The sequence below is a fragment of the Xenopus laevis genome, chromosome 7S, assembly GCF_017654675.1.
Source record: "Xenopus laevis strain J_2021 chromosome 7S, Xenopus_laevis_v10.1, whole genome shotgun sequence".
Lineage (NCBI taxonomy): Eukaryota > Metazoa > Chordata > Amphibia > Anura > Pipidae > Xenopus > Xenopus laevis.
This window is the reverse complement of record NC_054384.1, coordinates 11,318,827-11,345,486: the sequence shown is the minus strand read 5'-3', so window position 1 is coordinate 11,345,486 and position 26,660 is coordinate 11,318,827. Positions and strand designations below refer to the sequence as shown.

Sequence of the window (26,660 nt, the reverse complement as noted above, 5' to 3'; positions counted from 1 at the left end):
ATTTTTTTAGTCCTATTCATTTTTAGGGTTTCCTTCTCCTTTAAACAGTTGTAGTATATTGTTGTGACTCCTTCATAACAGGGAGACAGCGGCACAGACGTTTCTCCTCACCTCTCCCTAACAAAGACTGCTGTCCCTTCCTCTATCACTGCCAGAATGGCCATCCTATTTCCTGTTCCTCTTTGCTTTATTCACTCTTTAGTACCAACAACTTTCACAGTCAACTTAGGAAGCACTGCCACCTAGTGGCCAAACTAATTATACATTAACTATTTACAATTCACGTTTTGCCTCTTTACACAGGGGGTGAGGGCCCCTGATGTGGAAGCCCAGTAGGCCCTGGACAGCCCAATCCGACGCTGCAGTGTCCTCTGTTTTTCCAGCTTGATAAAAATACCCCTAAAAATAATTTACAAGTGAATAGAGGGGCTGCGGCATTTCCCTCATGGTTGACAAGCCAAGGGGCAAACTTTATTTTTTCCCTTTGAAAAATACACACAAAAGTGTCACCAACTTGCTGTGCTGTCACTATAGAAGCCTGGCATTGGCATCTTGTCCTACTGTAGCTGTAATTGTTCTTATATTGTATTGTTCTTATCCCCATGTACCTCACTGCTCTGCACCCCCATAAGGACAGCTGCCCAGCAGGTTATTATACAGGACGGTGCCATGAGACTTTCTTTCCTCAGTAAGGACACCGCTTGGCAACCTTTCTCCTTGAGTGACTGTCGGGGAAGAAGAAGAAGAAGACTAAATGAAAGATGAAGGTGAACGAGTGTAAAGCATCCTGTTACTTTCTGATACACAGACTCTGCCGGCCGCCGGGATTTATGGGATTGAGGAGAGAAAAGATGTATTGGCAGGTTTAGCCGTATTTTCAGTGGGAATGGCACCTTGGAACCATTACACTGGTATTTATTTGATTCCTGAGCAGCACAAAAGCCAGCTTCACAAATAAAGAAGATTGAGGAGCCGCCGGTGAGTGGTGAGCTCGCTTTAAACTGCGAATGAGGTGTCGGCCGCTGACTTACTGTGTCCAACTGCCATTTGTACAGCGTGAAAAGTGCGAGGATTTCTCTGGGCTGACGGAGCCTGAAGTGCAGCCAGTGTGGCTGAGTGATACGCTCTGGGGGACATCACTCCTAAGGCCGCTTCATTCATAGTATCAATCCACACTCCTTGTATGATGGATTCACACTGTAACTACAACCAGAAATTGTATAGTCTGAGAACTACAACTCCCAGCCTACCCTCTATAAGTGCTTAGGGCTCCCTATAAGTGGCAGGAGGGGTCCAAGGTACAAAAGGTTCTATTCTTCCACCAGTTTCTGGGATTGTGTTGTGTGTATAGCCAGGCATTATGTTATCAGAGAACTGAATTGTAACTGTGGCCCTTTGTGCACAGTGTACACCAGCCAATACACCAGTCTGCAGCCGGTATGGGGACCTCCAATTGTATGGCCCCCCTTGAGTGTAGTAAAGGTGGTGTTACAGTAATTGTGGTGCTGTGTGTATAATAAGGCAACAAGAGTGAGTCAGGGAAAGGACAGGTGGTATCAGAGATGGAGCTGTGCATAGTGTGTGTAGAGAGGCAAGATGGCATTTAGGGAGTAGGCCACAGCTGGGGGGTCTCAGTAAAGTAAAGTCAGAGATGGTTAGTATTGGGGCTGCACAACATTCAATCTCCTGGTTGAGAACAGGTCAAGTCTTTGGTTTCCAGGGGAGGCTGGAAATCCAGTTGAACAGAGCTATGTTTTGGGGGGTCCCTCACACTACTAAGGAAAGGACTGATAAAATGTAGTTGGTCAGGAATGTATCTTTTTATAAGGGCTAATGCCAAACTACAACTCCCAGCATTCTCTACCAGCCAAAGAATGTACCAGCTCAACCCCAGACCTTACGGTAAGACAGAGACATTTTGTGCATACTGCTACTGAAAAATGCCTTACCCTTTAAACAAAACAGGGATTGTTTGTCCATATATCGCAATATATTTAAGCTGGCCAACTACGTCAAAGTCATCCCATATCTGGCCAGTCCTGCACTCAATTTTCATCTGATTCATTAAGAATTCTATTGCTTCATTATACATTTTACACAGTTTTACCTGCAACTTACTCGCTGCTTTCAAAGTAAAACTCCCAAACTTGGCTGCCCTTTAATTAGACACCAGTGGGATCACCTGACTATAGTTCTTAATTCTTAATAAATCAGATGAAAATTGAGCATAGGACTGGCCAGATATGGGATGATATATATATATCTTTGAAGTCCAGTGTATGCACTCTTACCGGATTGTGGATATTCCTGGGTGCAAGGGTCAAAATCCCTTCATATGATATTATAGAAGGACCAGCACTTCATTTTCTTGTGATTTCTTTAATGCATATACGACGTTTCGGACTGAAACTTTGGATAAGCATTAAATAAGAATAATAAGAACAAGAAAATGGAGTGCGGCCTTTCTATATATATAATATATATATATATATATATATATATATATATATATATATATATATATATATATATATATATATATATATATAACAAACATTGCACCCCCGCCTAATGGTTTTAAAAAATAGTGGTGAGCACAACTTTCCCTTGTTTGTTATAGTTATACAGGAGCAGTGACCAGCTCTATGTTGTAGCTCCCACCCCCTCCAACTATAGTCAGGTGATCCCACAGGTGTCTAATAAAAGGGCAGCCAAGTTTGGGAGTTTTACTTTGAAAGCAGCAAGTAAGTTGCAGGTAAAACTTAGTCCCTTTGCAAAATGTATAAGCAATTGAATTCTTAATGAATCAGATGAAAATTAAGCGTAGGACTGGCCAGATATGGGATGACTTTGACGTAGTTGGCCAGCTTAAATATATTGCAATATATGGACAAACAATCCCTGTGTTGTTTAAAGGGTAAGGCATTTTTTAGTAGCAGTATGCACAAAATGTCTCTGTCTTAAATATATTGATAATGGGTTGAGTGCAGAGGACCTCTTGTAGTTGACTATATATATATATATATATATATATATATATATATATATATATATATATATATATATATATATATATATAGGGGCTTTCCTGCTAGCAGTTCTTTAATTACGAATTATTTGTACAGATCATTCTCGGCCAATGAGAGCCAGGCCAGTGCAAATGAATGAGGCAGCCTTTAGGCCCTTCTGTACATAAGGAAGGTTTCCTGACAGTATGATAAATACAGGTTATTAATGGCTCATTTCTAGGGTGCAGCCCCTAGTGAGCTCAGCACAAAGCCTCCAGTGACTGCGGCACCTCTTTATGTAGGAATTGATAGAGAGGAACGGTGACTGGGCCCTGACCTTTATTGATTGGAGTCTCGGGACACAGCTGAGCTCTACTGACCGGTCAGCTGAGGAGAAATGGAAAGGGCTTGTCTTGGGCCCATCAATAACCCGTCAGAGGGTGACTGAGAGGCGCAGGGAGAAGCCTGGTCCCTGGTTCTCTACTCTTCCTCTATCCTGAGCATCAGAGGTGAGCTGAGTAATGTGTGGGCAGGTATCAGCTGTTTCATAGACCAATGGGGCAGAATAGATTCTATCTATAGAGCTCTCCATGGAAACTAAAGAGAAATGACATACAACAAAGATGTGAAGCAAGGGTGGCATTACCTCTGATGCGGCAGTTGCACAGGGGCCTGGAGATGTTTGGGGCCCATGGAATTATAAGACTAAGTTTCTGTTTAACAGGCTAAGCATAAGCAACTAGTGGCCCCTCACTTTTCATTAGTTGGATTGTTATACCACATGTTGGGGGGGGGGCACAGGTTGCCTAACTGAAATTAGGGCAGTATGAACCGTTTTACAATTAACAGTGGTTCAGTTTGTTAGATTTTACCTGCAGGTTTACCCGCAGGTGGGGCGGGTTCGGGCCGACCTTGCGCCCCCCTATGAGGGTCGCAGGTGGGTCAGAGTTGAGCTCTTCTGCCTGCTCTCCCCGCCCGCAACCTTACAATGCCAGCTTCCGATTTCCGGGCTCAACTCTAATAGACGCACGCCTATTCGCCCCGCCCCATTTTGTGACGTAATTGGCGGGGGCAGTGCGAGTCTATACAAAGAACCTGGAAGTCGGGCTCGGGTGGCTCGGGTAGCGCGGGTGGAGGGAGGACTGATATCGGACGGGTGCTGAGGGGAGGCACATGGGTCATAACTGTTTTTTTTTTTTTTAATCTGAGCTGAATTCTGAGGATCAATTGCAAACTCACTGAACAGTTACCCACCTGTATGTCCCAGTCGAATTGTGTGTATTATTGCATTAAAACAATTTTACATGAATTCAAAATTCAACCTTTGATAAATGGGCCTCTAAATGTGAAGCTTTACAGAGTATTTGTTTTTAGTTGGGGTCAGTGACCCCATCTGAAAACTGTAAAGAGTCAGAAGAAGAAATAAATAATTTAAAAACTAGAAAGAATTAAAGTTGTTTAGAAATGGCCATTCTGTAACACAATAAAAGTTAAAGTATGTTAACGTATGTAAATGAAAGTGGTGGCACATCCACTGATTTTCAGAGCTGTAAATTCTTTGCATATCCCAAATCATGCAAATGAGATGTCCTGTCCAACTGGAGATCCTGGAAAGTGTTTCCAGTAAACCCAGAACTACCAGATACTTTGTTAAAGGGCATGTAAAGGCAAAAAAATAAAATCCCATTTTTACTTTCTTTAATGAAAAAGAAACCTTTCTCCAATATACTTTAATTAAAAATGTGCATTGTTTTTATAAGAAACCTGATTGTATGCAGTGAAATTCTCCCTTCATTTACTGCTGTGGATAGGAATTGTCAGACGGTCCCTAACTGCTCTGCAGGGAAACAATCATACTTATGAACAGCAGGGGGAGCCCCCACCTTACTTCCCAGCCATGCAGAACTCAAGCAGCTTTGTTTGTTTCCCTGTAGAGCAGTCGGCGACTGTGTAGAGATTTGTATTGGATTTTATTTTTGCCTTTACATCCCCTTTACTGTTTCCAACTCCAGCTGCAGGGACAAAGATCATGGAGCCAGATTTAAACAGATAAACTGGGATTCTATTTGGAGGATTATTTTGCTTCAGCCACTGGTTCTGCAGAGTTGGAGAAAGTTTATATTAAACAATACAAAAACTATAAAATTAGATTACATGACAACACAGCACCCAGTGCAGTCTGTATATTCTGATTATTAATCAGTCTTGTTATATCTGCTTCTGGCATTATTTGACTTGTGCTGTTTTGATCATTTATGACGATCCCTAAGCAGCCCAGACCACACTGAGCATGTGCACAGTCTTAGTCTTGAAAAGATGTTTAACATAGTTACAAGATGGTGACCCCCTGTAGCCAACTTTGAAAGCATAAATCATTTGTTTTATTAGGCTTGTGGTGCAGTAAGTTCATGTTTATGTTTAGTATACAAAATACAGCATTTCTAGCCTTATTCTATTTTAGTCTTTACTTCCCCTTTAAAGGCATCATTATATTATACAAGGTCCAGATATTTAATAGCAGGGTCTAACATTAGATAACATTAGCACAGCAGGGCTACAATTACAGATCACTGGGCAAAGTAGGTTTTACCCCACTTTACAATAAATCTAACCTTGGTCCACCTTATAAATAATAGTCCCCAAATGGATTGCGTTGCCCATTCAAGGGGCTCTTCATTGCAGCAAACCTTGAAGTTATAATAAAAGTACTACTAAGGGCCTGAGTATGTAGCCTTACAGCATGACTAATGTCAAGAGACATGGGAGGAAAGGAGCTTATTGCTTCACTTGAAAAAAAATCAAAGAAACCTAAATTTATTGAGTAACTCCAGCACAGTGACATTTATACAGCCCGTTCAATACGTTGCACCCACCCTGATAATCACAAAGGGCTTTCCTGAAGGTCTCCGTGCCCTTGAGTATAGGTGCAGACACCCAACCCTGGTGGGGCTCCTAGGAGTATGCATCCATCAGGCATCCCATTATAGTGATGGGGAGATCTCCTGCTCCTGAGTAATGTTTTTAAATCGGAGGAAAGCAGAGAGGTAACTGAGCATGGAAAAGCTTTCAGAACATAATGCTGAAATAAATTGGGGAAACCCACAGGGGATCCCTTTACCGGGAAATGCTTCATGAGACTGAGGCCGATAAAAGGCAAAAGGATAATAGTAAAATACATCCAGGCAGAGAAAAAAGCCTTTATATAAATCAAAGGAATGAGAGACCCGGAGAGAGAAGGAGGGGAGGTAACAGAAATTCTACTCTCAAACGAGCCAATATCAAGAAAATAATTTTAAAGTGCAGAAATCTACAAGAGGGGCTTGGGAGAGCAGCTGCAGCTAAAAGGGTTGGGTGTAGGGCTGATGTATAAAAATGTAATATCTATTCTATAATATAGTTACATAGCTGATGTGGAGAGATTGTATCTTATCCAGCCTCTTCGCATGACAAATCTGAGGATGCTGGGAATTGTAGTTGTGAAGTAAAAGGTGACACTTATTAAACTAGAGCAGTGGTTCCAAAACTGTGGGGTTGCTTTACCTGGGGTAAGGTGGGGCCCAGTCTAAGGGCCACTTAGGGTGAGAATTGGGGAGGATGCCTATTTGCTCTCCTAGATATACCTAAAGGCCAAAAGTGAGTAAGAGTGAGATTTAGGATAAAAACTCATTTTACCTACTCATCGGATCTCACCCTATCCGCCCACCTATGTTACATCCCTGTGCCACCCAAATTTTCCCTTTTGACAACCTAGTATAGCTATTTTTGTGTACATCGACTAAGGAATAGGCCAAATTCGATTCGAATTTGAAAAAGATTAGAAAATCCGAATATCGAAATTTATCATCTACTTTAAAACTTTGACTTCGACCATTCACCATTTAAAACTTGCCAAATTGCTGTTTTAACCTATGGAGGACCTCCTAGAACCCATATGGAGTCAATTGGTGGACTTTGAAAAATCCAAGTTTTTTTTTTTTAAAATACTTCGAATCAAATTCGATCTTACTTCTATTCGAACGATCGAATACAGCCTGTTCCCCCGTGCAGAAAAAAAACGTTGATTTTTTAAAATAAATTTCGGTTGGTCTTTTTTTATTCAAATTTTGAAGTTATGGGAGTTCAAAAGAACTCCCATTACTTTAAAAAATTCGAACCTTGATAAACCTGCCCCATTATGTCTAATTATTAAAGACTACAATAATAACCTGGAGAGGAGCAGATGCCCCAGCCTGGGGGGGAGGTAACTTGCCTAGGGGTTAACAACAACCAATCTGGATGGAACACATGAAATATATCATACGCAGCAACTGTATTGATTTCCTCACAGCTCTGCTTTCTGCATTGTTCACAGGAAAGGTGCATTTGTGAACACAATCGTGCAAAGCATGAAAATACACATTGCATCCAATTAAACACTATAATAATAGGTCCTCTAATACATGCCCCTCTAGACTTGCACCTGGTCTCAGAATGCAGCTTCATTTCTAAATAAGGTGCAAAGTCCAGGGTGCATAGATACAAGGGAGCACTGGAATTAACACTTGCCTTGAGATGATGTTAGGGGTCATATACAAAGACGTAGAGGTGCAAAAGTGTACCCCGCAGCATGCATTCACTGAGGACTTCTGTAGAGGGTCTAGCTGGGCTTTGCATCTTGCCCTAAATAAAAAATCCAGCAATTTGGCATAGGGCAGGCCGTAAGTACAGGGCAATATTGCAGACTGCACCCACTGGTGATCCTTTATGTGCACATCAATTGCACTGGGGGGATTCCTAAATGCCTGGGGCAGGGTGTAAAGTCTAAAATACCCAGTGGATTGCCAATGTGGGCATGGATTAACATTACACTGGTAAATCACATCCAAGCTGTGTAATTTTTGGGAAAACTTTGAATGGTGGGTTTAAATTAAAAAAACACGGTGTCTTTGCACTTAAAGGAGAAGTAAAGCCTAACTAAAGAAGAAGCTAGAAATGCTGCACATTATGTTTTGTGCTTCTGTACCAGCCCAAGGCAACTACAGCCCTTTAGCAGTAAAGATGTGTCTTCAAAGATGCCCCAGTAGCTCCCCATCTTCTTTTCTGCTGATTCACTGCACATGCTCTGTGCTGCTGTCACTTACTGAGCTTAGGGACCCACTCACAATATACAGTACACATAGAATAGAAATGTCACAATATAAGGCTGATTAGTAATTAATACAGATAATTACTACATGGCAGCACAGAAACCAGTGCAATTAGCATCAGAATTTAATAATCAGCAATCTGTAGCATCAGTTTATATTACAGCCAGGGAAGCTCATTTTCTGCTGGATAATTAGTGACGAGCCCTAAGCTTAGCTTCTCAACAGCCAATCAGAGCCCACTGAGCATGTGAGTGTCACAGACACTTTCCAAGATGGTGACCCCCTGTGACAAGTTTGAAGTCCTGGATCATTGCTGCTATTGACAAGCTGAGACTTTAGGCTGGGGCAATAAGTTCAGTATATAAAATATGGCATTTTTAGCCATATTCGTTTTTAGGGTTTAGTTCACCTTTAATGCACTGCATTTAAATTTGCAAATGAACCCTTTAAGATTTTTGTTTGTAATATAAAAGACTTCCCTCCCCCCCTTCACACCCTGATCTTCCTTTCTGGGGGAGGGCTATAAGGGTAACACAGGGAGGGACACTGAGTGTGCGTCTTTAATTCCTCCCCCGGGAGCACATTAGTCGATCAATCTAATAAATTGGAAAGCTATTAGCAGGTCTGGTTTATGCATTTCAAGCTGTTAACTAGAGTTTGAAGAATGGTTCTCCCTTTGATGGGATATGGAGGCCTGATCTGCCTGGGTTGGACGCTGCTATAAATTAGAGCTTTGCTTCTCAGAGAGATTCTCCCTACAGGGTCTGGCTGCTCCCAGCACACTGCTCACTCTCTTCTTTATGGGCCTATTTAGCTTGAAAAGCTTCTCCACAATCCTGGCCTCCAAAAAATCGAAGCATAATCAAGGTGTGTGTGTGGAAAATTTATTGTTATAATTTTCCCTGCGTAATCTCCTCCATTTTCCCGGCAGCTCCCACTCATAGATCATCATCTAAAAGGGAAAATGAATAGCAGTTTAAAATTTATCGGTCTTTGATTCTCAATTATACGTGTTTATGGCTTCATCTGTCTTCAGCGGCTTCAACCTTTTCCATTCCGGGGGAATATTATTTGTACGAGATCCATTAAATTCACCATCCAGCCCTAATGGTCGGCGCCAGCATTCGCAGAAGGAAATTTTTTGAAAGGCGGTTTGCAAAAAGCACGGCTGTTATGACATTGGAAATTGCCTTATTGATGGCTCCTCTCTCGGCTGCTCTTGGTGCAATTTGTAACCCGGCCCATGTCTATATCTTAGCCTGACAGCTCAAGAATAGCCCTCCCACACCCCTTCCCACACATCATCCGATCGGTGACACAAGGGGGCACATTTACTTAGCTCGAGTGAAGGAATAGAAGAAAAAATACTTCGAATTTCGAACGTTTTTTTTTTTTGGCTACTTCGACCTTCGTCTACGACTTCGTCTTCGAATCAAACGGTTCGAACTAAAAATCGTTCGACTATTCGACCATTCGATAGTCGAAGTACTGTCTCTTTGAAAAAAACTTCGACCCCCTAATTCCCCAAGTAAAACCTACCGAACATCAATGTTAGCCTATGAGGAAGGTCCCCATAGGCTTTCCTTGCAATTTCTGATCGAAGGAAAACCGTTCGATTGAATTTTTTTCAAAATCGAAGGATTTAACTTCGACAGTCGAATATCGAGGGTTAATTAACCCTCGATATTCGACCCTAAGTAAATGTGCCCCAAGGTGTTTAGACAGATGGACAAAGCCCTGTCTCTCCTGTTTAGCCTCACCCCCCAACAAATGCAACTTATTGTATATAAGGGTTGTCGGGTAGGAAAAAGACAAATATCAACATGTTCTATCTACCTATATGGACCTATCTACCCACATCTATAAAGTCATATATTCCAAAAGATCCATAGGGTTTTCTATTGAAAGACCAACTTTTATACCATGCAGTTGATTGCGCTCATTTCAAGCATTAAAATATTATTATTATTTATTTATTTATATAGCGCCAGCAGATTTCGCAGCGCTGTAAAGTAAATGTGTTTATACAACTAAATCACATTAATTACATACATAGAACATATGGAGTTACATACATCACAACCAATACCGGTACAAAGGGTGAGGAAGGCCCTGTGCAAAGGAGCTTACAATCTATAGGGAAGGGAATAATACACATGGTGTGGGAGTGGGCAGGATCAGAATTAAGTGAGTGAGCGATGTAGTACTGTATGTGGTGTTGCATTTGATAGTTAAGCAGAGTGAGGGGAGGCTTCTCTAAAGAAGTGCGTTTTAAGAGATCTTTTGAAAGCAGAAAGGTTGGGAGAAAGTCGGACAGACCGTGGGAGAGAGTTCTAGAGGAGGGGTGCAGCCCTTGCAAAGTCTTGAATGTGAGCATGTGAGAAGGTAATGAGAGAAGAGTTGAGTAACAGGTCAGTAGAGGAGCGTAGTAAGCGGTTGGTTGAGTACATAGAGATGAGTACAGAGATGTAGGGTGGGGCAGAGTTATGAAGTGCTTTGAATGTCAGGGTCATTAATTTGAATTTGATTCTGAAAGGTAGCGGAAGCCAGTGCAGGGATTGTCAGAATGGCGAGGCAGAGGAGGAGCGGTTGCTGGGGTTTATGAGCCTGGCAGCAGTGTTCAATATGGACTGGAGAGGTGACAGTGTCTGGAGGGGAAGGCCAATTAAAAGAGAGTTACAGTAGTCCAGATGTGAAATGACGAGAGAATGAATAAGAATTTTGGCAGCATCTTGGGTGATAAATGATCGTATTTTGGAGCTAACTTGCACAAGTGCAGCTGATCTTGAAGCAGAATCATTTCTGTGATTGGTTTCCACTGGCATCCGCACTGAGGGACGCCATCAGCGGGGCACAGGGGGTACATTTGTACCAGGCCTAATGGGGGCCCGGCTGTGCTGCACTTTTCAAATTACCCAGGCCGCCCTTAACAGCGCCAAAGAGCCGAAGCCCCAAAGACCCGAGGTGCTGAAGACACGAACACGCGAATGGAGCCGAATCCATGAAAAGACCCAAAGTTGAAGTCCTGATTTTGTTGTACCGGGCCCCATGATTTCTGATGGCGGCACCTATGTGAGCACCCGGAGATTCCTAAACCCATGACTCAGGACCCAAAAATGAATCCCCATGCTTTATAATGTGGGTCCCCATGATCTTAATACAGTGGCAATGCAATATGGAGTTCATTCTATTAGGGTTGCACCAAATCCATCATTTTTTTTTAAATTCAGCCGATTACCAAATTCTTCTCCCAAAAAATTGCTGAGTCTGACTGCTATGTAAAGAAAAATGTGAAGATTGCACAAAAAAAAAAATTGTCATGTTTAGTTCTACAGAGTAAAGGCCCCCATACACAGTCGAATAAAAGCTGCCGACAGGCCAAGTCAGCAGTTTATTGGCCCGTGTGTGTGGCCCTCTGACGGGCTTTCCCGATCAATATCTGGCGGAAATCAATAGCCAGGTATGAAAGGGTCTGATTGGCATGGCCTTAAAAGTCCCATGATTGGCAAGTTTGACCATAAGTGAAGAGATATATTTTTGATAATGGCAAGGCCTAAGGCGACTGCTACTATTGCAGCTTTGCGCCAACACGCAATTACACGTGTGTGCTCACAAATTCGGGTCAAGTGGCTGTAAATGTTTCCAGGGGATTGAGTCACTTCCAGCTTGTGTTTACACCCACTGTCTGAACCCTGGAATTACCGTCACATTCGGGGTTCCCCGGCATCAGCAGCACTTGTACAGGATTCATTATAAGAGGCAGGTCGGACACATTAGATCTTAGTGCAAATAATGAGCGGTATCAATACGTGCAACATTTGCATCCGTTTTAGATTGACCGCACTTGCCACGGCATTTGTAAATGACCCTGAGGTTATGGCAGATATACTGTGTAATGATTGTGGTAAATTGAAATCTACTCATCCTGACACTGAGGAATTTTATTGCCCCCTATTGATTTCCTATAGAATGGAATGTGCACGGTTTTTGGGATACTTGGGGGCATATTTATCAAAGAGGGAAGTTAGAGATCACCCCAGTCCTCTACAGTAAAATTCCGCCACTCTCCATTCATTTCTATGGGATTTTTTAAAAGAGTATTTACAGGACAGGAACTAGGGGTAGGGAGAAGAGGCAGCTGCCTAGGGCGCAATGATTGGGGGTGCTGGGCAGCTACCTCTTCTGACTACCCCTAGACTGGACCTGGCACTAGACTTGTGCGCGAACGCCGGTACTGCGCCTCTATCACTCATGCTCGCGAACGACTATACTGCGCATGTGTGCGTAAAACGTGCACCAAACAAGTGCTTCTGAATACCGTTACCGCACATGTGCGCGAAAACAGCTACTGCGAGACGGGGATGGCGGGCGATCTGCCCGGCTGATCTGCCTAGGGAAGAGTCCTGCGTGGAACCAATTTCTAAGACCCGCAACCCGCATTTTTTACCCACTTTGAACCGCTACCCGACCCAGACCCGCTACCAAACAAGTGCGTCTGAATACCGTTACTGCGAATGCGCGCAAACACAGCTACTGCAAGACGAGGATGGGGCGCTATCTGCCTGGCTGGTCTGCTTAGGGTAAAGTCCTGCGCGGAACCAATTTCTAAGACCTGGACCCGCCCCGAAACACACAGCCTGCAACCCGAACCGCGACCTGCATAGTTACCCACTTTGAATCACTATCCGACTCGGACCAGCAACTGCCTTATCCGCAACCCGACCCGCAACCCGCCAACCACCATCAAACTGGAAGTGATGTTGCAGCAAACCGGAAGTGACATCATCAACCATGGCTGATAATAGAGAGGAAGAGGGACAGAAGCATGCCGTGTGATGTAAGAGAGCTGTGCCGGAAATCAGATGGGAGAGGGAGATGACTGGAGGGAAAACTGCAGGGAGAGAGCTGCAGCAGGAAGAGACTCGCAACCCGACCTGCGTCTCGCAGACCCGCAACCCTGCAGACCCGCATCTGAAAAGCCTACCCTTATTCCGCAGGGTACTTGCTTTTTTTGCGGGTACCCACCCGCTGCAGGACTCCAGCCTAGGGCACCCGCATCTCAATATTTATCAATGGGTGATAGTCTCATAGAAATGAGTGGCGGAATTTCACTCTAAAGGACTGTGGTGATCTCTTACTTCACCCTTTGATAAATATACCCCTTAGAATTTAAAGGAAGCTCTGGGGGAACACATATATCTCGGGGGGCGCTTTCCAGTGGTATGTACATAGTATGGTATCTCTGGCTCTCAGCGGAGGCAGACTTACATTAGAAAAAATTCTAGCTGGAATGAAAGATATTTAAATAGAAATAGCAGAGTGGTTACTTAGTTGAATGTATAATTAACATGCCAACTACATAAGAGTCACTGGCCGGCTCAACAGAGGACTGACTGCACTAGATATCGAGGTACAGCTTAAAGTGATACTGACACTAAAAAAACTAATTTTCAAAATACATCGGGGTATATGTCAAATATACATCTTCTTCATGGTTAAAGGGGTGGTTCAACTTTAAGTTAACTTTTAAATGTTACAGAATGGCCAATGCAAAGCAACTTTTCAATTGGTCTTGACTATTTATCTTTTACTGTATTTCCAGCTTTAAAGTGGGGTCACTGACCCCATCTAAAAAGCAAATGCTCTATAAGACTAAAAATTTATTGTTATTGCTACTTTTTATTACTCATCTTTCTATTCATTCCTCTCCCGTTCATATTCCAGTCTCTTATTCAAATCAGTGCATGGTTACTAGGATAAATTGGACCCTAGCGACCAGATGGCTGAAACTGCAAACTGGAGAGCTGCTGAATAAAAAGCTAAATAACTCAAAAACCACAAATAATAAACCATCTGCAAATTGTCTCAGAATATCACTCTCTACATCATACTAACAGTTAATTTAAAGGCCGTAACGGAACTTGGTGGGGACGGGCCCTGCTCCCTCGGTAGTTACACCCCTGTTTAAAGGTGAACAACCCCACAGCTAAGGGAGAGAGAGAGAGAAAGAGAGATTACAAATGGATCGGTTACATTTATGGTGCCCAATCTGGAGTATAAAGGGTTAAACTGTGCATGAATTCTAATGTGTATTTATATCTATCTATATATATATATATATATATATATATATATATATATATATATATATATATATATATATATATAAAATTACATGTAATATGCATTACAACTTTATATGTAAAGTGAAAGAAATCCTTATATTTGATTTTTGGATGATTTAATATTTCAGAGCAGTATAAAAATCATATTCTCTTCTTATTTGTTTGTACCTAAAATATTCCCTTTCCTGAGTCCTGAACGTGAGTGCAGCCGATAGATTAAAGAATCACAAGGAATGGAAAGTAAATCAGAGCCATTCTCTCTCTCTCTCCTTTTTATTTTGAGCATTGCAAATAAAAGTCGAGAAGAAAGAATTGTTGGCGGGGTGAGATTTTTCTTCATTTACCCGTTAGATGGTGATGGATGCCGGGCTATAAAAAATACCTAAACTGAAATCTTTAGCGATCCTGCAGCCTACAATTCTCATCATCGTTTTAATAGGAATCAGTGACTGGTGCGCGCCATTTGTCATTTTCACACAGGAGGAATCAATATCTGGGCTATGAAATTAATAATTTAACACTCACCCCCCCTCCATACATTCAGCTTCTGTTAAGTAGAAGTTAGAACAAAAAGAGGTGGGGGGGGGAGCTTGTGATCATAAAAAACATCTATCCTCCCCGCCCCATATAGATAAAATGCTGAACAGAATAATCATCAACAACACGGCTGAGAATTCTACACCAGGTCTGAGACATGTCCACAATTATGTCAATTAAAAAAATTAAAAAAAAGCATTGATTAATACTAGTAATTATTCTTGTTTTTTTCTTTGCATTTTTATCTTTGTCTCTTCCATTAAAATAGGAATTGTCAGACGGTCCCTAACTGCTCTGCAGGGAAACAATTATACTTATGAACAGCAGGGGGAGCCCCCGCCTTACTTCCCAGCCATGCAGAACTCAAGCAGCTTTGTTTATGACGATCCCTAAGCAGCCCAGACCACACTGAGCATGTGCACATTCTTAGTCTTGCAAAGACGTTTAACAAAATTACAAGATGGTGACCCCCTGTAGCCAACTTTGAAAGCAGAAATTATTTGTTTGATTAGGCTTGTGGTGCAGTAAGTTCATGTTTATATTTAGTATACAAAATACAGCATTTCTAGCCTTATATTTTAGACTTTACATGCCCTTTAACTAAAGAAGTAGCTAGAAATGTTGTACATTATGTTTTGTGCTTCTGTACCAGCCCAAGGCAACCACAGCCCTTTAGCAGTAAAGATCTGTGTCTCCAAAGATGCCCCAGTAGCTCCCCATCTTCTTTTCTGCTGATTCACTGCACATGCTCTGTGCTGCTGTCACTTACTGAGCTTAGGGACCCACTCACAATATACAGTACACATAGAATAGAAATGTCACAATATAAGGCTGATTAGTAATTAATACAGATAATTACTACATGGCAGCACAGAAACCAGTGCAATTAGCATCAGAATTGAATAATCAGCAAACCTGTAGCATCAGCTTATATTACTGGGGAAGCTCATTTTCTGATGGATAATTAGTGACGAGCCCTAAGCTTAGCTTCTCAACAGCCAATCAGAGCCCACTGAGCATGTGAGTGTCACAGACACTTTCCAAGATGGTGACCCCCTGTGACAAGTTTGAAGTCCTGGATCATTGCTGCTATTGACAAGCTGAAACTTTAGACTGGTGCAATAAGTTCAGTATATAAAACACTAATTTTTAGGGTTTAGTTCTCCTTTAACCATGAACTGGATGTTTATTGACACTTGCAATCAGGGTCGGACTGGGCCGCGGGACACCGGGAAAAAACCTGGTGGGTCCCGGCCCCCACCGGGCCAGACCCGCTTGCTGATCAGCCGGAACCTGGAACTAAAAGGAAAAAAGTGTGGTGCGATGCGCAGGATTTCGTGCGTGTGTGTGATATGCAGGACTTGATGCGCGCGGTGCGTTTACGTTCGGGCGTGCACGTGGTGGCCCGGCATCTGCAAATGCGCCGTTTTTTGCACATGCGTGAAGGGCCCCAAGGTTTGTGCCCCAAATACGCCAGTCCGACCCTGCTTACAATGGATCAATGTGACGCAATAGATCTGAAACAGAGAGACGCAAGAAGGACTCACACAACTATCCAGGCAGGAGATAGGATGGAGTCTAGTCCCACTGTAGGCACACCTCAATGTAATGGATCCAGCAGAATCTGATGAGGGATAAATATAATCCCTTTCCAGGCCGTGGAAGTCCGAATTTATCTCATTGTTTTCTGAAAACAACTTTGCCCAAATCCGCATGGGTTTTTTTGCCTTTTTTATCAATACATTTTCCCAAAAATTTCCTGTGCGGGAAAAAACCCCGTAAAAATCGCAAAAAAAACCCTGAATTGTATGAATTTTTCGGATTTTCCACTCGAAAACGGATTTTTTCCTGAAAACCACAAAATCTTCGGTTTATTGCACGAAACCCAGTGCAGATCAAGATATCTTCAGGACTTCTCCCATTGACTTCGTAAGCGCTTCTCCTCTTCTGAGCTCCCACGAGCGTCTCCTCTTCTGCGCTCACACGCGCGCCATATTCGTGCAGGCAGGGGGCTGGAGGTCAGGAGGAGGCTGGTAACCAATCAGTGGAAACCAAGAGAGCTGAAAAGCAGGAAGTAGTGTTCTGGCTATTATGTTACACATCCAGTCACTCCAGCCTTTATACATTACATTTTTGCCTAACTAACTATATTAGAAACATTGTTTATTTGGCACAGCCTAATCTATTTACCCAGTTTTTATTTTAACACTGAACAGTTCCTTTAAAAAGTATACTTATATATACAATGTACCTATCAGAATATTTGGATCAGAAAGATGTCAGTGTATTTGGTATAACTGATGAGTAGATACAATACTTATATATATATATATATAATAATTATATATAAGTGGCTATAAAACCCTCCTCAAACCAATGAGATACTGGGGGGTGAAGGAATGAATTGCTGGAATGTACAACCCATTGCCCTGCACCTATTTCAGTATAAGGTGGGGAAAGGCCTTTTCCAGCAATAGATCATTGCATCAAATTTTTACTGGCGGAAAGAATGTGCTAAGAATGAATTATGACTTGACCCCCCAACTCAGATTAAGTCAGAAGAAAGTGATCTAAGAAGCAAAGGACAATTTACAGCAGGTCATGAAATCGCTCCTAATATAAGAGATTTATAATGCAGATGTCCATGTCATTCGTGATACACAATAATACCTTCCCTCCAGCAGCCCCTGCTTTAATCATTATTCTTTGTACTTCTGTAGGTTCAGAGGTGCAGAGAATTCGGTTACTCTAAAATATACTGTATTAGGGTCCATATATAAATCAGAGATGTCCAACTTGCAGTACTCTTGTACTATTGTTCAACTAGAACTTCCATCATCCCCTCTGTAAAGATGCAATTTGGATATCCACGAATCACTGCCAAATCCAGACTGATGGTTGAATTACACCCCTACTATACCTGCTATCCCACAGTCACACTCCCTTCCCAGAGACTATTATCCACTGTTACTATAGGCACCATCTCTCCCTACTATACCTGCTATCCCACAGTCACACTCCCTTCCCAGAGACTATTATCCACTGTTACTATAGGCACCATCTCTCCCTACTATACCTGCTATCCCACAGTCACACTCCCTTCCCAGAGACTATTATCCACTGTTACTATAGGCACCATCTCTCCCTACTATACCTGCTATCCCACAGTCACACTCCCTTCCCAGAGACTATTATCCACTGTTACTATAGGCACCATCTCTCCCTACTATACCTGCTATCCCACAGTCACATTCCCTTCCCAGAGACTATTATCCACTGTTACTATAGGCACCATCTCTCCCTACTATACCTGCTATCCCATAGTCACACTCCCTTCCCAGAGACTATTATCCCACTGTTACTATAGGCACCATCTCTCCCTACTATACCTGCTATCCCACAGTCACATTCCCTTCCCAGAGACTATTATCCCACTGTTACTATAGGCACCATCTCTCCGTACTATCCTTACTCAGCCACACTCCTTTCCCAGACACTATAGTATCACTGAGCTGCAGCAGTTCATCACTACACCACCAGAGTGCGCCTAAACACAGATATTATGTGCATTTCAATCTCCATTTAAAAATGTACAAATTCATGGCTGTTATTTTTGATTTTTATGACTTATTTATGTACTGCTCATATTTAACTTTACTGTGAGCATTTGAAAATTTGTTTTAAAAACACATTTCGGTGTATAGCATCCATAAAGGTATAAAGTACACCTAGCAGAGGGGAGGGGGTTAGGGGATATTTCTGGTGCTTTTGTTGCAATGTGATTGGTTGGTTAGAGCAGCGAGCGAAACAGCACAAGATTGAGTAGCGTTTGTCTCCCAGTGATGACCGTGGGGCTGTCCATCTCCTCTCAGGGACTCAAAGCAAATAATAATCACATTCAGCAAAAGGGAAATATGAAGCCTCTCCTGTTCCCATTCAATCGCTTTGTCCTCTTAGATTTGTAGCAATAAATAATCTTGTCTCCCCAGCCTTTACTCCTCAATTGGCTGCGACTAAAGCCCAATATTTTATCTCAGGGCCTTTCCTACCTTCCTTTTCTACCCCCTGTATAAATAATTATACAGATACTGAATAAATAGGAACAGAGAGAGAGAGAGAGAGAGAAAGAGAGAGAGAGAGAGAGAGAGAGAGAGAGAGAGAGAGAGAGAGAGAGAGAGAGATGGTGTAAATACAGATAGTGTATAAATAATATAAATAATATAGAGGCACTGTATAAACACACACACATAGAATACATCCAAATAAATACTATATTCTCTATAGAATCAGCAGCAGACCTGTGAAAAACTGAAATATGTATGTAGGTCATTAAATTTCTGTAATATCCAACTATAACTAACTACTATAATGATATAATTGCTAACATGCCTTCTGCACACACATTCTCATGCTACATGTATGTATATATAGAATAAACATGAATATACACACGTACAAGACAAAACACACATAATTATACTCACATGGAAACTGTATGTATTACGTATAATAAATGCATATATATATATATATATATATATATATATATATATATATATATATATATATTTAAATGTACATTTAAACACACACATACATACGATATATATATATATATATATATATATATATATATATATATAGTGAATAAAGTACCCTTATTGTAAAATATAAGGATATTATTAGTTACCGAGGAGTTTCATGACCATATAAAAGTAGAAGGCCGAAGGCCGAGTGCTTTTATACAGGTCATGGAACTCTGAGGTTACTTCTAATATCCTCATATTTTCCAACAAGAGGTACTTTATTTATTATAATACACAAGTTTTAGTGTCATGTGACAAAATGACATCAGAACTCACCGTTCATAACTGATGATGTCACTAGTCACCGTCTATAAGGATATAATTAACAAGATATTCATGGCTCTTGTGTATTATATGTATATAATACACAAAAGCCATGAATATCCTGTAAATTATATCCTTATAAACGGTGAGTAGTGATGTCATCAGTTATAAACGGTGAGTAGTGATGTCATTTCTGTCACATGACTCACTAAAATTTGTGTATTATAATAAATAAAGTACCCCCAGTTGTAAAATATGAGGATATTAGAAGTTACCTCGGAGTTCCATGACCTGTATAAAAACGGCCTTCGGCCTCGTGTTTTTATATGGTCATGAAACTCCTCGGTAACTAATAATATCCTTATATTTTACAAGAGGGGGTACTTTATTCACTATGTATACATACTGTAAATACACATAAATATATATATATACAAATACATACAAAAACACACACATATGCATATAGGAATATACAGAAGCATCTATCTATCTATCTATCTATCTATCTATCTATCTATCTATCTATCTATCTATCTATTATCTATCTATCTATCTATCTATCTATCTATCATTTATATGATCTATCATCGTCTATATATGATCTATCTATCCATCCATTCATCTATCTAATTAATTTAAAAGACTCCAAACAATTTATTTTTATTGACTCGTTCAGATATATCCAGGGCTGTTGGGAGTTGTAGTGACAACTGGATGACACAGAAATATGTGAAGAAGAAGAAAAGAACAAAATACAACACTTGGTTCCCAACAATAAACACTTGCCTTTCCTTAGTAACAGATAGGGAGCAGCTTCTCTAGTAATATGAGGATATATTATTTGGGGGTCTGGCTGCACCTCGCCTTGTTTATATGATATAGGAAATAATAAAGAGGAAGGAATTTCCCCAGAACTCAAGTCTGTCAGATAAATGCGATTTCGCGCAGGGACATTTTTCTCTGAAGTCTTGACACGAGGTTTGTCGCCAAAAGGTGAGTAATTTGCGCAGCGTCTGTCTCTTCTGTTACCAACGGGGCAAGCCCCTCCCCCACTCACTATTAATTGCCCCCAGCGCAATGTGCAAACCCCACATCCAGGCGCTATTGTTTCATTATATTATTTCATTCTACTATTTAAGTGATAAAAATAAACATAATTTTAAATACAAAGAAAAAGAAAGCTGAAGAATATATTGGTAGAAAAAAAACCCAAATCGGTTAATTTTAGGAAGGCAGAAAATATTTATATATATTCCATAAAAGCCTATTAATAAGGGATTACTCGTGGCTGAATGTAATTATGCGGCGCTATTGTACAATTTGGATTTGGGAGAGAACAAGAGGATATTAAAGAGGAGGGGTGAAAAAATCGAAATAGTTCGTTCCAGGGGTGACCAAATTCGTCCCTGTTATAATTCCTAAACCCGTCACATTGGACTGCTCCAATATAACTCATTGCGCCCTAATATTGCCATTTGCTGGGCGTAAAATCGCTCATTTGCCAACACTGTTTAAGAACATTAAGAACCAATAAACATCTTTTTTTGTAGAGTTGTTCTCTTGTGTGTGCGACAGAATTGCATGTTGTGCGCGTTTTATTTCATGGGAGGCTCAGTTCGTTTATACAGACCTGCAGTTGGTCGGCTCTCAGCTGGGGGGAGTTTGCGAATAGAAAGTGTCAAAAAAGTTGCATTTTGTGAGAATCAGCGTAAAGCTTGTTGTTTTTATCAGAAAATCTAGTGGGTGGGTGAGATGTGGAATGTGGGTGCAGGATGGATTATGGATTTGGCAGTCTCAGTCTGGGTCATTTTTTGGGTGCAGGTGAGATGGCAGTTTTGGCCAAGTGCTAATGGTACATTCTAAGGAGGGATTTTAACGTCACTATATTAATCTCTGTCCTTGTATAAACTCTAGACAAACCTGTGGAACCCAGAAGCCCCAGTGCAAAGCAGTTCGAGCTAAAATCCAGTCCTGTGCCAAGTACCCGGCGCAATTGTAGCTGTTGAGTTCAGCAGATCCGACGTCCTTCTGTGCCAAGAGCCCGGTGCTGGTTTGCTGACTAATTGTACTATATAATATATATATATATATAATAAAGCCAATAAGAGGCGACTTTCTGTATCCAAAGCCCTGAGTGTGGGAGTTGGGCTGAGAGATCAAACCTCCCTTCCCTCCTCCTCCTCCTCCTGGTCCTCTCCCCTCCCTCCTTCTGTCTTTGGCTCTTCCTCCTCTCTGCTCTCCCCAGTTGTTATCAGGCTCCCCAGTCTGCAGGTAGTCACTGCTGATGCCTGGTTGCCTCTTGGCCTGCTGCTTTTGTCTGGCCCCACAAATGTTGGCTTAGGAGTCCTACGAGCACTTGCCTTGGGTTTCCCCCTCTTTCTCTCTCTCTCCTTCCAGCCCAGGATTATTGGGGGGATCCCCTTCAAGGGTCTGACACCCTCCATCTGGTTGGAGCCATCATGCCTGAGACTGGCCAGGAGAGCAGCAACCCCCCTGCCAAGGAATCCCCCTTCTCCATCAAGAGTCTTCTCACCTGTGAGTCCAGCAAGGCGGCCCGACCCCCCAAGGCTCTCTTCACCCCTATTAAAGGGGCCCTGGACGGTGCAGCATTTGCGTTCTCCCCGCTGACAGATTTGACTTTCCCAAGGCTGGAGATCCCGGCTCAACGGTTCGCCCTCCCTGCTCATTACTTGGAGAGATCCCCGGGCTGGTGGTACTCTTACACCTTGGCACATGGAGGGCACACGCCGAGGACTGAAGGTACTTATTACTTACTACTTGTTGCACACTGGACACGGGCTACAATGCCTGATGGGGGCACTGAGTTACTGCAAGAGGGAATTAACTGTGGGCGCACAGCTCCTGGCGCTACAATGGAGTTTGCATCATGCGCTGCACAGGGGGGGGGGCAGCCAAAGTCCATTAATCAGATGCATAAAGAGGGGACAATTCCATTAGCTGAAGGAGAAAGGTAGTAAAGGACAGGTGTGTGAATTAATCTGACGCTAAGCGCTGCGCTCTGTGCAAATCAAAAAGGCATTTCTCTCATCTCTCTCTTCTGTCTCTTCTTCCCTCTCAGTCTCTCTCTCTTGCTCACTCTTTTCTTTCTCTCTCTCTGGCCGCTGCTGATGCTAAATGAGGAGTTTGATGGATGAAAAGGCAGATAATGGGATAAATAAATGGGATAAATAAATGGGATAAATAAATGGGATAAATAAATGGGATAAACAAGAGTCAGAGCCACTCAGATAGTGAATAAAACGACCTCCCTCTCTTCTGAGGAAACTTCAATAGTGAGAAAGAGACAGATCTATAAACACAGTTGAGGGGAGACCGCCTTTAATAAAATATAGTGAAAGAGACAAAGATTGGATCAAATATTTAGGGATAAATGAGTGACAGATATTTGTGACCTACATAAACTATTGAGTCTCTTTTTGTTTTTTTTTTTCTGAGCCTCTGAAATGCGCATAAAGGCCTTGGTTTGCTCTGTTTTCCTGTGGCTAATGTTCTGTGGGTGGGCTATGTTGTTCATTGGGCTAGTGGCTCAGGTGCAGAGTTGTTGGTGGCCTTGTGCTTTTTTGGGGAGGATGATGATGATAATGATGCTGGTGATGATGAGTTGGTGTCAGTGACTGATGAGACCTTTTTGTATGTCCTTAGTGCCAGACAAGAGCCTTCTGCTGGGCTCCACATCTCCAGTGTCTGGGGGCGAGAGAGACTCTCCTGAGTCAATACTTTCCATTAAAAGAGAATTGGAGGCCAAGGAGAGCGAGGCCAAGAGCCCAGAGGAGATTATCCTGGAGGAAAGTGATCCTGAGGAAGGCAAAAAGGACGACAGCGGGGAGGACTGGAAGAAAAGAGAGGACAGCCCGGACAAGAAGGCCTGTAGGAAGAAGAAGACCCGGACAGTGTTCTCTAGGAGTCAGGTCTTCCAGCTGGAGTCCACCTTTGACATGAAGAGATACCTGAGCAGCTCAGAGAGAGCAGGTTTAGCGGCCTCCCTGCACCTCACAGAGACCCAAGTAAAGATTTGGTTCCAGAACCGCAGGAACAAGTGGAAAAGGCAACTTGCCGCAGAACTGGAGGCTGCAAACCTGAGCCACGCAGCTGCCCAGAGAATCGTCAGGGTGCCCATCTTGTACCACGAGAACTCATCCAGCGTTGAGAGTGTTAGCTCTGCTGCCAACGTGCCCTCCAGCCAGTCCCTCCTGACTTTCCCCCACCCAGTGTATTACTCGCACCCAGTGGTCACATCAGTTCCTTTGCTCAGACCAGTGTGAGATCTGCTGCTCCCCCTCATTGGCACCGGGCAACAGGGTAATGGGCACCAGCTTTGGGCACAGGACACTCCCAAAGTGTTAGTAAGTACTGAAGACTGACAGGCCCCAGACTACAGGGCAGAGACCACAGTCCATCCAAAATAAGGACACAAAATAGATTCAGAAAAATACAAATTTTTGTTTTGTAAAAGCGCAGATTTGTTGGGTGACGTTCGATTTGCCAAAATATTTATCCAACAAGAACTGATTCTGTTCCCCCCACAACATTTCTCCATTTCTGAACAACTGAATATAATTATTTGTATAAAGATTTGTTGTTTTTTTTTTGTCAATTTTGTTTGTCAGCCTTTCAACCTCCCTGTTATTTATTCATTCCATGTTTTTTTTTTTTTACCCTTCCACACAGAAGACTATTTAACTTGAAACAAGACTAATTGCCTATTTTATTATTTTTTTTTTATTTTGTAATATAATTATTGGATTGTGCAATACGAACAGGCGGTCGTTTATTTAACCCTCTCGTCCACACAATTGGCTACATCTGACCTGGTGAAAATGTGAGGGTAAAAAATAAAACAAAAATATAAAATATAAAGTTCAGCTTTGAGAATGAACGTTTCAGGCAGAGAGAATGGAGCTCAATCAGCTACAATGATGTGTATAGTTCAAGGCTTAGATATAAGGGACAATCAACGATGTTATTTAAGTTATTTTGTAAATGTAAAAGTTTCCTTCCATTGCAAAGAGGGGGGTGAAGTTTGGGCACCGTCCCTCTGCAATGGGAACAGACCCTGTGTATGGAAGATCTCCTTTACACAATGCAGGCTCCTTTTTTTAACAAAAAAAACAAAACGACAAAATATATTTGTTAAATAAATGTTTGTTGTGAAAACGAAATAAAACACAATTTACTTATTTTGGCTCTGTGTGATTTTCAGGTCTGGGTTGCTATAAAATCTTTATATTATAATATATACATATATATATATATATGCCTTATGCACTCTGGTTTATTTATTGCCCTGGAGCTAACAAAATGTATATATAACAATTGATAAAGACCCCAGTGAGGGTCGAAACCGTCGATTTATAAAGTGTTTTAATTTTTTGCAAGACCCTGTTTTGTGCAATAGCTTTCTTTCAATTCTTATATATATATAATATATATATATTATATATAACACAAAAGGTCCGCACTCTCAGGACTTACTTGTATATAAAAAATGTTTTATTAAAAGACTAACGTTTCGGCCTCTCTGAGGCCTTTCTCAAAGCCAGGCACGTTTATACATAGTGACGAGAGTGCCGGCTTCTCCTTTGACTCTATATATATATATACACACCTATACAGGTCACAGGTTTTCCTTTATTTACAGGTCTGGGTTGCTATAAAATCTTTATATATATATATATATATATATATATATATATATATATATATATATATATATATATATATATATATATATATATATATATATATATATATATATATATATATATATATATACATATATATATATATACATATATATATATATTATATATATATATATATATATATATATATAAAGAATAGATGGACAGTTGTTACATCATATGTACAGTGCATGGATTATAAATGATTTCATAGAACCAAATTAGAGAATGACCTGCAACTATGTCACTTCTTAAGGGGCCTCATTAAATATTTTCATGTGTTTGGCAATAATATATTTTTTGTTATGAGAATACGAAGAGCCATTTGGAATGGCAAAAGGAAAACGGTTTTTGGGTTTGTTTTTTTTAATGCAAAGTATAGTGGATTAGTGGTTTCTAAATTCTGATTCTGAGGTTTATATTAATGAACTATAATTTAAAAAAAAAAAAAGTTGGACGAGATCTCCCCAGTACCTGTGCTAAGCAAATGGGACAAGGGTTGCTGTACTACTATAACGGTTTCTAATAAAATATCAGGCTCCACGAATGGTTTGAGACTGACAAAGTGGAACCCATTTAACTAATGTTCTAAGGAGCTTTCCAAAACTTTGGAAGGAGCTGTTTAATTCTTTCACTTCTGCAACTCCAAACCATGATCATGTATATCAAGCTCAAGGAGAAACCACCCAAAATAATGCAAGCAAATGCTTAGTTATTTGCAAGGGATCCTAAACATTCTGCAAAATATCCTCCTGAAATGCAGAAAGAGTTCCTGACTGGCACCAGTGTATGGGCTGATGTGTGTGTGTCTAACAAGATGTTTATCTATTATTACTGTGCGCTCTGGTACCGTTTATAGGCTGATTGCACCTGTAGGAGAGACAGTGACTTACATCTAAACACAAAACCAGTCTAAGCAAACTGTGTTTCCAGTGTTTCATGTTGTGATGTACTGTAAAAAAAAAGAGATTATATCGTTTTGAGTCGATAGAAAACCAACCCCTAAAATGATTTGTGTGTGTTTATGTCAAACCCTCTCAAAGCAGGTTCAGCGCAATGGAACAGCTCAGTTGAAGTTCAGTTTGGAACCAAAACGCTGGCATGCGACTTAAATGAAAAATAAACACAGGTACTTAAAGGCAAATATGTTGTTCCTTGTGTATGATAAAAACACAGGGGATGCTTCCATTGTTTGCAATACCAACTCTCAGAGAAGTCAAAGCCACCTCATTAAATTGTTGTTACAGCAAACATGCTCCAGATTTGAAAGATAGGCTCCAATGTTACCAAATAAAGAGGTGGAAAAAAA

The 26,660-nt window shown here is 41.3% G+C and overlaps 1 protein-coding gene across 1 annotated transcript; it reads left to right on the top strand.

Annotated features, from left to right (window-relative positions):
• The first annotated feature begins 21,781 nt into the window (after positions 1–21,781).
• On the top strand, positions 21,782–24,767 carry hmx3.S (H6 family homeobox 3 S homeolog). Its single transcript, XM_018227354.2, has 2 exons — positions 21,782–22,409; positions 23,313–24,767. Exons 1-2 carry the CDS (start codon positions 22,109–22,111, stop codon positions 23,930–23,932), a joined length of 921 nt encoding a protein of 306 aa, XP_018082843.1. The 5' UTR covers positions 21,782–22,108; the 3' UTR covers positions 23,933–24,767.
• Positions 24,768–26,660: the final 1,893 nt, after the last annotated feature.

Bases quoted from the DNA above. Each gene is read 5' to 3' on its own strand.
- hmx3.S (XM_018227354.2), top strand. From the start codon at position 22,109: ATGCCTGAGACTGGCCAGGAGAGCAGCAACCCCCCTGCCAAGGAATCC. The intron at 22,410-23,312 runs GTACTTATTACT...GTATGTCCTTAG, and splicing joins GCACACGCCGAGGACTGAAG to TGCCAGACAAGAGCCTTCTG.